The following is a 12042-nucleotide window of genomic DNA, read 5'->3' on the forward strand; positions in this document are numbered from 1 at the left end:
TTTTTAAAGGTCTAGGAATCCGTGTCATGGAGAATCAAAGCCACATACTCATTTTTACAATCAACTGAGGATTGCAAAGTAAATGTATTTGTTATTATTTTTATAGCACATCAGCCCTCTAATTTTTTTTTTTTAAGATTTTATTTATTTATTAGACAGAGATAGAGACAGCCAGCGAGAGAGGGAACACAAGCAGGGGGAGTAGGAGAGGAAGAAGCAGGCTCACAGCGGAGGAGCCTGATGTGGGGCTCCATCCCATAACGCCGGGATCACGCCCTGAGCCGAAGGCAGACGCCTAACCGCTGTGCTACTCAGGTGCCCCCAGCCCTCTAATTGATAGAAAATTTGTGATTTTAAAAAAATTCCTAGTCTGAACAGCTAGCTTGGTTTGCATATACATAGGCAAGTCTTCATCCTACTGAAGTCACAGAAAGCAATGAAATCGGAAACTCCTGAGATTCTTTAGTTCAATACTTTCATTAGGGATAAGAAAACTGAGACCCTGAGATTAAACCCCTTGCAGGTGATACACCTCAGTAATGGCAGTGCTGAGACTGGAATCCAGATGCCTAATCTGGAAGGTAGGGCCCTTTTAACTATACTCCAACAGCATCCCAAGAAAGGCATCTAAATAAATTAATGGGATGTGGATGACTATTGAAAAGAGGAGATTTTTAATTTCTTCAAAACTAAAAAAAGCATTTTAGAAAGCCAAACACCTGCTTTATTATTAGAGGCTCGTCATTTTTCCAGATTAACGGATGAGAAAATCCATGCCAATATCAGCAACTACTCTTCACATACTCACTTTCCAAAAATAATTTTGGACTCTAGTCTGGCTTCGTGGTACCAGTATCCAAGTACATGTGATTTATATTGTTTTACTTTCTTATTTAAAAAATTGAAAACAGAAATATCAGTTTATTTAGGATTAGCGAGAGACATTCATTTCATGAGGAAGATGAAGTATGTTGGGTTTGTGAACAATTCATTGTGTATACTATTCATAAAATGATAGAAAATTTATAGGGAACCTGTTTATGTGCTGGGAAAACAAATAAGTAAATTACCAATCCCATAATTTTTCACAAATACATTCCTGAATAAGCAGTAACTCATGTATTTTTTTCTATTATGGGTTTTTAACAAGGTTTAAAAGGTTCTTTATTGATCAGTTTCATATCTAATGTAATAAAAACAATGAACACATTTTACGGGTTTTTAGAAAGTTTATTACAGATACTCATCATCTATTTGCCCCACACCCAAATAAAAGAGCCAACATATTTGCACATGAAACCAGATCCACTTGGTACAAAATTTCAGTCTTTGAAATAAAATAGTTAATGGCAAATCTCAATAAAAATTCATTTTGATGAATAATCAATGCTATTCAGAAATAAGAAAATCATATGTCTCACTTGTTAAAAGTTAATGAGTTTGTTATATATTTTGGCTTTAAAACTTATTGATAGCTATTTGAAAAGATATTTATTTAAGCTTATGATTTATTTAAATTCATATTTTATGAATCAGATACTTTTGGCCAATCAACATATCCAAATATTTTTTAAAACACTTTAAATACAACTATATAGTTGTATAGTTTATAATATAACTATAAAGTCACGAGACTCATCATTTTAACTAACATAATAAAATCGATGTAGTCAAATAATGTAGATCATTAAGGTAATGATCATGAGAATCTTTTCTAAGGATGCTACAATAGCCTAGAGGCAGTTTTGAAGTCTCTTTTGTAGCTATCCTCAAAAGGATAGTTTTTATAATTTGTTTACTTTGGCCCCCAATAGTATTCCAGTTAAATCATCCTTTATATTTCAGTATGGCAATGTGGAAAAGTAAAATTAATCTTCATTGAATGAAGACTTGTCATCTATGAAGATATTCAAAGGAATGTTAATTCAGGTTCTGATAATAATTTGAGCATTTACACTCCTTTAAGATATGTAAATTATAGTAGCCAGTTACTTCATAGACATCTTTTGTACATGCCTATCATTTTGGAATAATGAGATTTTTAAAATAACAGTGATTCATAACATTGAAATAGGACTCTACAATTAAAAAATGATAAGAATAATTTTATACTGTGTAATAAATCCCATATCAGGCAACATCTTGAAAGTCTATATCTGTTAGTCTTTTACATATGTATGTTGCTTGACAACTTTCCTATAAGTCTCTCTCCATGAATCACTGTAGTTGAAGTAGTACTTAAGTGTCAGAAATAGCCTTTATGTAAAATGTAATCAAATAGCACCAGTATTACTTGAAGGTAAAGTGAGACATTAACAGGAACGCAGAATACAGGTTGTTTAATTTCTAACTACAAGAGAGAAAGCATCTCCCAGATGAAATACCAATTAGATTTGGATTATTTTTAAGGTTACAACCAGGAAAAGTTCAGTCATAAAACATTTCAGGATTTTGCTTGGAAAAGTTAGAAAGAAAAGCCTAGTATATAGCTTTTTAAATTCTATTCCCCAAAAAGATATATATGCTTACATAATCAAGACAGTGCAATCTCACCAATAAAGTTCCCCATGAAAGAGATATTTACTCATTCTATATATTAGTTCAACAAGATAATATATATAATAAATGTACTTAAAAGCAATCTGATTAGAGCAACATTTACATTAAGTACAAAATATACAGTAAAATGAAACATCTTATTAAATAGACCTATAGGTTAACAATATCTTATTTAAAGGTACACACGTTCATGAATATATTTTCACATTTATTTGTCCTATTATATTTGGTAGCTCCTATCACCACTGTATGCTTTTGTTACTATAATTTCTAGAATCTTTGTATATTTTTTCTGTAAGTATTCCCATGACTTTATCTGCAAAGGTAATTTTAAAAGTATTACTTTCAGAGTAAAAAAAATAAGAAATTCCATATTTTTACAAGCAGTTGTGCACAAACCTATTATAGTGTTTGAGAAATGTCCCTTGATCTTTATAAATTCATTATTATAAAATGTATACTTTTGTACTAAAGTAAAAACTATCTGCCTTTAAAATTAAGTGTTGCCAACCTACTGTATAATTCTGGCTCTAAAGTTAGATAATGAAACCCTTGGCTATTAATTAGAAAAGCATTTTTTGAAAAGATCTGCCAATAAACATTTCTAAATGTGGTTGCCCATCTTAAAAATTTTCTTAATTAGAACAGCTGGGAACACTTAGAACAGAACAGTAGTGCTTTTACATTATAACAACAAAGAAGTATTACAGTATCCAAATCTCCAGACCTAGGGTCCAAGTTTCAGTCATGACTCAGTTGTAAGCTGACAGAAGAGAAGCTGCGTCCTACACTTGTACACAATGGGGCAATGACAACATCTGTTACACTCTTCCATATTGTCTGCACCGAAGGCAGGACCATTAGGCAGGTCTTTACAAAAGGCATTATAATCCTGGAATGGAAGAAGAGATTTGTGTGAGGATTATTGGTGTTGCCGAATAAGGCCACTGACTCTTGCCCATGCGTGAAAAGATATAATAAAGGCCTAATTCACCTAAATTTGAACATTTGAAACAAATAAATAAACAGTGACCCACATAGTGATAAGATGCACAGAGATATGTTGCTTAAAAAAATAAACAGGCATGTAGATGATAACACCAGAATTCTTTCTGTAGGTGGCATGCTATCTGAAACAGTAAAACAAAAAATAAATAAAACAGTAAATGTACCTACCTGATCTCTGCCCCTAAACGTTAACCTGCTTAATTCTTCATAGTTCCCTCAAGTTCTACTTGCTGGTCGCCTTTCCTGTTGCCTCATTCTACTTCCCTACCCCTTGGGCCGGGCTGGGTTAGATACTCCTTTTTTGTCCTTCTTAAGTACTAAAACAAGATTTCTTCATCCTCAAATTTACCAAAAGGTATCATAAGTAGATGGCTATGCTTCTGTCTTTCCTACAGAGTGGAAGCTCTTTAAGTGAAGATATTCTTGACCTTTATTAAAGGTTGGGCTGAAGTGACTTTAGCATTGTCATACTTAATATTACTGATTTTTTCATAATTACATACACTGAAAAGAGCTGTGTGGTAGAGTTGAAAGAACCCTGCAATTATGTCAGAACTCTTAGATAAAACAATACAAAACAAAACAAAACAAAATAAAAAAACCTAGACTATCCTGAAATTATTTTTTCCATATGTCTTTTCTTAAGATAAGTGTAATTGTTCACATTCCTCAAGCTGATTTTCTTTATAATCCTCTGAATAATGCTCTCTGTTGTAGTAGTGCTATTTGAGCACAAAAGTATCTTTGAATTCTCAGGAATTGCTGGTAGCCTCAATGGAATTTTTATTATTATCTGGATGGGCACAAGGAAGTAAGGTTGATTTTCTTGGTTTGCTATTAAAATGTGACTTAAATAAAGGTCTATTGTGTTTAGCCAACAGTGAAGGAAGATCAGGCAACTGTCTGATGGATTAAGATATTTTTAGAATACTGAATTATTCATATGGATTGCATACACATTTATTTTTATCTCATATTTTGTTCTAAGCACTAAAGACTTACATTTTTAAAGAAAATGAATTACTAGGTGTTTCAAAGCTAAACAGTTGAATAGAAACCCGAATGATGACAACTTTTGACTTCTTATCCCATTATGTTTCTCATCGATGTGTGGCCTTGGGCATATAACTACAAAGGACAGTTGAACAGGAGCTCTTACAGATTGACTATCAGGATTAACACTTACTACGCACCCTTAAAATGTCTATATGATGCTGTCATTATAATGTGTATATGATGATGATAAGTAGAACAATTTGAAGTCAGAATATATAGTGAAAACAAAACCATCTCAAATTGATGTATGGTAAGACTACAGTTTAAATCAGAAAGCCTCCTAAAAAAAATAAAATAAAATAAAAAAATCAGAAAGCTTCCTAACCAATTCTACTTCAGTGAGAATACAATATGCTTTCCACTCTTCCTTAGGCTGAGACATTTTCTATCCCATAACTTCTTAGATCTCTATGTCCTAAAAGGAATGAAGCACAGGACAAAAGTGGACTTTCCAGTTCAGCAAAGTATGGCTGCTTACATTTGAGACTTCAGGTGATAGGACGCGGTAAACTCATTTTAATTTTATTTTAAGTTGTTCTCTCACTGTGGGTCAGAGGATCTCATGATCCAAACACTCCTTTTTTTTTTTTTAAGGTTTTATTTATTTATCTGGGGCGGGGGAGAGAGAGAGAGAGCGCACAAGGAGAGTGAAGGGCAGAGGGAGAAGCAGATTCCCCGCTGAGCAGGGAGCCTGATGGGAGACTCAATTCAGGGACTCCTGGATCATGACCTGAGCCAAAGGCAGACGCTTAACCTACTTAGCCACCCAGGCACCCGATCCAAACACTTCTTAAAGAAATCTTATAATTTCTTTGATTATACATTCCTTCATTGGACAAAGCCCTTGGGACAGAAACTTTTACTTAGCTTTGTATTACTATAGTGTCATGTAGATTGCATTGTCATCGCAATTTGCTGTATTAAAAATCTCTTCTAGAAGCGAAATTGCTGCTACTATATTTCTATAAGTTGGGCTATCTATTTGAATTGCATCCCAGCAAACACAGGGTAAGGGAGCTCCAGCCTCATTTCTTTGATATGATCGCCTTGTGACCAATAATCTGCTGTTGCCAAAGGTGGTTATCTAAGTCTGAATGCGGTATTGTATCAAAACAACCCACTGGTCCCTCATGACCTGTATTTCTGACCTAGGATCCAACATCACCAGATTTGAGTTCTGGGGTTTTTTGTTGTTGTTATTTGTTTGTTTAAGAATCTAAAATCAGATCCATTGTGATGATGTGATGTGGTTTGAGTATCTATTACTGCGTACTTTCATAGCTTTGGTTCCCAGCCTCTTGGTAATAACAACCCCTACCCCCCTGGAAAAGGAAAAAAAAGGAAGAAGGGGAAGTGAAACAATGCAGAAGAAAGGCTTATTCAAATAGGGTTTTTTTTTTTTTTTTCCATAAGGTCTCTCCTTGATCTGGTCTTATCATGTCATGGGAATGTAATCTATTAATGATAAATCTATTTTATCAAGATATAAACTAACTTTTAAGCATTTTGTTGTTTGAAGTAACTCCTCTACTTGCAATCTCAGTTGCCTGATGATGAATGGATGATTGTTAAATATTAATGACCCACATGAATGTAATTTGAAAAACAAGCTGAGGTTAAATAATACATTTTATGTGTCTGAAAAAGAAATGGTTTGATGATTCACCATTAGAAGTGCTGCACACACAAAAAAACCACCTTCTGTTTTCAGGTCAGCCAGGTGAAGAGAAGCATCATTTGGTAATATCTTTCCACCATTTAGTAAATGAAAACCATTTTGTTTTCAATTCCTCAGCGAGCGCTTTAGGAAAGCCCAGCTTTGTTGATTATAACTATGACACTCTTTATTTCCAAACAGCTTAATAGCCAACATTTCACAATATGTTATGTGGTCACTCAGTTTTCCACAGTTTTGAAAGAGGTTAGATGACTGGTTTGGGTTAATTAGGAATCCAAAATTTTATGTGTTGGCTTAGGCCTCTTTTAAAAAATCCATGTGCTAATGTCAGAATATGAGCTAACTATACATCTGGTCTTTGTGCATTTGCTTATGTATAAAGGCAAAGATTTTCATTCCTCTGGCAGTCTTTTGGCACTTTCAGTATATTTTAGTTGTTTTCCATCTTTAGTGATCAAATTAAGTTGGTGTTCTTTGTCCTTTACTTATTTGGTGAATTTTTATTTATGCTTTTTTTCCTTTTTTAAAAAGATTTATTTATTTATTTTAGAGAGAGAGACAGCCTGCAAATAAGGGGAGGGACAAAGGGAGAGGGAGAGAAAGAATCCTCCAGCAGACTCCATGTTGAGCGCCAAGCCTGGCGCAAGGTTCAGTCTCTTGACCCTGAGATCATGACCTGAGCTGAAATCAAGAGTTGGCCGCTTAACCAATTGAGCCACCCAGGCACCCAGAATTTTTATTTATCCTTTAAAAGACTTTTTAGACTCCTTTTTCCCTATGAAGCCTTCCCAGTGCCTCCCTCTTCCTCAACAGTTTTAACAGAGTTTTCCTCAGCACCTGCTCCCTCAGCATCTACATCTACATCCTAGCCGCTGCCCTGATATGCTGAGTAAACTGAAGGCAGATCCTACATCTTACTCATCCTTGGCCCAGTGCCCAGCACAAACTAAGCACTCAATAAATTTATCTGGTTGAGGTAACTAGCTAGCTAAGTAACTAAAGGAAATTGATTTACAAAGTAAAGGGGAATTGAGAATAATTTTGTAACTTCTAACAATGAACACAACATGTGTTAGGGTGTGGCAATGCCATATAAAGTGACTAAGAAAGACATGGAGGCATTTAGGATTATACATTTTGCCAGGACTGCCCTAAAGCACAATCTTGACAGCTGTTGCAATACTGGGGGATGATCAGAATGTTCTTTCTCTCAGGACAAAGTGGATATCTTTTAAAACAATAACATTTTCCTTTAAAAATTTATTAATGCTTAAAATGTTCTCCAAAGTTTTATGATGCATTTTGAGTGTGAATAAAGTTACTCAAAACATCCTATTAATGCCCAGTAGGTCTCTATATTTATTTTCCCTTTAAGTTGATGCCACTCCCCATGTTGTCTCATAGGTAAAAAGTAATTTGGAGGCCTTCTCATTGCATTATCCTGCAGCTTGAGTTTTCATTCACTCTGTTGGGGGCCCCTCACCTTAATTGCACACACACCGCATCTCCTCTGGCCTCATCCTTGCCATTTGCTAGTGGCAGGATTAGAGTAGCCCCTCCATAGCACCGCTTAACCAGGCCTGATACCCTTGTTCAATTATAGTGTCACTGGCATTCTTCTCAGAGTTCACTTTTGTTTTAGTCCAAGCACATGTGGTGACTGAATAAAAGGTGATGAAAGAAGAGGCTTGCCCAGAACCACTGGCACAAGTCGTAACTCAGCTCTATAAGAGAACAGCCTGTGGCAGGAAGCACGGCCTCCAGGTCTCCACCTCCACAGTCAGCTGGGCCTTATTAACATCAGAAGGAAAATCACTCCGGAGGACAGAGGAACATTACTTGTTTAAACTCTTAGCCCAACCTATGATTCTAAAGAAAGCACACTGCCCTTCAAGGCCTCCCAGTTCTTGCTACTGCAGCGAGCTGATGCATGTTTTTCTTGCAAACAGGCCTTGGGAGAGGGGAGTGCAGGGGGCAGGTGGCAAAGAACATTCCTACTTTTCAGAAAGTCGGTCCACCCCGGTATGCCCCTTCTCACCAGATGTGCAGACAGCTGAGGGTGGCAAAGAGAATTCCTGCAGCGAAGGCCATGGGGATAGCCAGGAACAAGGTCAGGAACTTGTAGATCACGTATTTGCTGATTTCAAAGAGGGCATGGCTGCAAATCCACACTTTGTCAAAGGAGTGCGTAGACACCGGCTCTGCAATCACATCCTCGAAGCCCACCTGCAAAGGCAAGACACAAGGATCCCCAACTGTCACCCAACCTGAAGCCCGGGGACCAGGAGTGCTCCAGTGGAAGAAGCGAGAAGGAAGGAGCTGGCTGGGGTGCCCTCCCTTCTCTTAGGGTGAGGTTGGGCACACAGGAATTTGGCTAAGAATTCCTAATTACACAGGCGGCCCCACGGCATGTGAATTCCGGGTCCCGGACCCGGCTGGGCTGATCCAGTGGCGAGGCTGGGGGTTGGGGTCCGGGCAGGGGTAAAGGGGGCACCCTGCCCCCAAGCCGTGGCGGGGCCAAGGTTACGGCCCGCCCCAGGCTTCTTCACCTTGAGATGCGAGTTGAGCCGGTGGGGATCCCGGTCGGAGCCCGAGTCAGCGAATTTATCCAGGTCCGCGTAGTCGACGCCGCTGTGGCGGCTGTAGGCATCGTCGTCCATGAAGAGCTGGACGTCTGCCTTCTCGGTCTCCAGCCCCATCGCAGCGATCGGTGCGCGGCGGCTGCTGCAGCCCGGCCCGCGCGGCCTCCCCTTCCCGTCGCGCACGGCCCCGCCCCGCCTTGCCTCTCCCGGCGAGTCCCGGGCGGCGGCTGCTTCCCGCTGCCGGCTACTGCCCTGGTGGGGGCCTGACCCGAGCCCCGCCTCGCTGCCCGGCCTGAGGGGCGGGAACCGGACGCAGCCGGAGAGGTGGCTCCCGCCCGGAGAGTCCCGCCGCCACTTTTTGGCCGGGTCCACATCTGCCTCCCGGCCGGGAATGATCCCAACAGGCACATTCCGGCTCTGCACAGGCGGATGAAGCGTGCCCTGGGGACCGGGACCCGTATTCCCGCCACAGAGGAGCCGGAGAGCCCGCTGGGTCTTATCGCTTAAACGCTTAGAACTGAGATTCTTAAGGGCTGTCCAGGGATGATGGACTTCCTGCAGGGAGGCAGCTAGATGGTTAGGAGTGCGGGTATTCAATCACAGGGTTTGTCTTAGCCTCCCTGCTCTACCGTTTACTGTGTGTGCTCAGGACCTCAGCTACCTCCTCGTAAAATGGGAGCAACTGGGGGCGCCTGGCTGGCTCAGGTCGTGATCCCATGGTTCTGCTCAGCAGAGAGCCTGCTTCTCCCTCTGCCCCTCCCCCCTGCTTGGGATCTCTGTCTCTCTCAGATAAATACATAAAAGTCTTTTTTAAAAAATGGGAGCAATTGTTCCTGCTTCATAGAGTTGTGGCTTGAGAATTAAATTCCTGTAAAACTCTTACATGATCTCTAATACACAGGACACACCTGTTTGCCAGGCAATCCCACAAGTGCTAGAGGATCCAGGAAGCACATCAGTTATTCAGCTATCCCAGTGTACACAGATGTGGGAGCCTGCTGGAGGCAAGGGGAGGAAATGGAATTGCTTTGGTGAGCTCCGTGCCCCTAGGAGTTTGCACTCTCAAAGTGGAGAGGAGGTCTCTCTCTCTTTTTTTTATTTTCTAAATTAAAACGCTTGATTTGCCTTTGAATGAAGCCCTGTTGAAAAGATGTCAGGTATCTCCAACATGCTGTCACATACACAACTACCTGAAGGAAACATGTGATCAGACCCCTACCATAAAGCCACTCTGCAGTAGAAGAACCCGACTGCTGAGTGCTCACTCAAAAGCTTTCAGAAGGGAAGAGTGTGCGTGTTTATAAAGGCTTCAAAGTCTGGTGGCCTTAGATACTTGTTTGGGGAGGGAAAGTACTTAGTGAAAATTTGCCAAAAGCAAAAGGGCCTTAGACTTGTGAGGGTGCCTGCTGCTTGCTCAGGGCCTGAGACATAGTAGGAACTCACTTAAGTATTGCTGAAATACAGTGTATTTGGAACTTACTGCACGTATTAAATCCTAGTGTGTGAACTGGATTTGAAGAACTACTTATTCAGAAAAAAAAAAGACTATTTTTGAAACAATAAAAATATATGCAGAGAGCAGGATCTGAATAGGAAAAATATTTTGGAGCCAAAACCTCAGTATTTCTAATAATTAAATGGATAGCAGTGTTGTAACCCCACGGTTGAATCTCATGCCTGTCATCGTGCCCCTCTTGTCTCAGAGGTGGTCCTGCTTGCCCATTCTCTTCTTTTCTTATTTTTCTTTCCCAATTTTATTCACGTTCAGTTCATTCCAAAGTAATGACTTAGACATTTTGCTTATTGCTTTTTCTATCCTTCTCTACCTCTTCCTTTCACCTAAGCAGACTGACTCTAAGAGTTGGGGCTCTTCTAGAGTTGTTACCCAAAAACTGTTTATCAAAGTGAATAGAAGAAATTAATACTTAAGAAAATTCATAATAATGATTACCAGGAAAAGGAAAAGAAATGAGTTTAAGCTAGCTAACATTTTGTAAAAGTTTATTTTCCTTAAAATAATCCTAGATTTTAAGATATTGCTGAAGAAGAAAGTCATTCCCATAGTGCTAGAGTGAGTTTAAGCAATGGCTCAAAATCTGGCTAAGCTTCTTTCCTTTCTTTGTCTTCTGATCACGTTTACATTTCCAATGGGATTAGTAAGACATTTGCAATAGTTATCAGAAGTAATTGACTCATTTTTCAGGTATCAGGGCCAGGAGGCCAAAAAGTAGAAGAAATTAACATTGTCTTAATGGGACAACTTAGATTATAGATTCATTCGTAAAATGGTTAATTATGAAAATGTGACTCTAAAACCTAAGCTAAAGAAACCCATCTAGGTTTGTCATATTTAGCATAGAGCTTAAAAAAGAGGGATTCACTCACTCATCCACTATCACATTTTTATTGAGCACCTCCCCCATGGGTTGATCTGTGTGAGGTTCTTATTTTGATGAATTTCTTCTTCTTTTCATCATTGTAATACCATAGATTTTTTGAGAGGAGCTATAAAAATGATTTTGCTTATCTTATTAATAGATGCTTAGGAAATGTTAGCTACTATTCTCAAGGAGTTTAAACCAGTGATTACCAAGGCAAATGGTCCCTACTAACTGGAAGGGAAATCTACCAAGAAAGGGAGAAGACAGGAAGTGAGTTGGAGCTAAATGGCTGAGCACACTCTAGTGTCTCCCAAATCACAGGATTACTCCTTCAATAGCTTACTTTAGGTTTTTTTTTTTTCAATTGCTTTATAACCAAGGGAACTAAAAAATTTCACAATAAATATATGCTGTTATATTCATCTTCTAGCTGTTAAAACTTCTGACAAGATTTTCAGATGGCATTTTAATATATTTGAAGAATAACAACTTGGTAATTGATTAGTTTTTATGAGTTGGATAGTTTATAATTCTTTTGTTCCTTACTTTTCTCAGTGTATTGTCTGAGAAAGGTGATTTTTCTGGTTCATTGAAAATTGTATGTGAATGCCTTTATGAATAAAAATAGCTGAATTTTTACCCTCCACTCTTTCTTTCCTTTCCCTCTTCCATTCCCTCCCCTTCCTCTCCTTCCCTTTTCCTTCCTTCCTTCCTTCCTTCCTTCCTTCCTTCCTTCCTTCCGTAAATCACAAAGGTGTCATTTTTTCATTGCGTGTAA

At 38.8% G+C, this 12042-nt stretch overlaps 1 protein-coding gene across 1 annotated transcript; it reads right to left on the reverse strand.

Annotated features, from left to right (window-relative positions):
• Positions 1 to 1209: 1209 nt before the first annotated feature.
• CAV2 (caveolin 2) lies at positions 1210 to 9226 on the reverse strand. The gene is made up of 3 exons (XM_045792797.2): positions 8851 to 9226; positions 8340 to 8527; positions 1210 to 3451 (listed from the first exon to the last, which is right to left on the reverse strand). The coding sequence occupies exons 1-3, from the start codon at positions 8998 to 9000 to the stop codon at positions 3301 to 3303; spliced, it is 489 nt and encodes a 162-aa protein (XP_045648753.1). The 5' UTR covers positions 9001 to 9226; the 3' UTR covers positions 1210 to 3300.
• Positions 9227 to 12042: the final 2816 nt, after the last annotated feature.

The sequence above is a fragment of the Ursus americanus genome, chromosome 3, assembly GCF_024610735.1.
Source record: "Ursus americanus isolate L20-20 chromosome 3, mUrsAme1.1.p, whole genome shotgun sequence".
NCBI lineage: Eukaryota > Metazoa > Chordata > Mammalia > Carnivora > Ursidae > Ursus > Ursus americanus.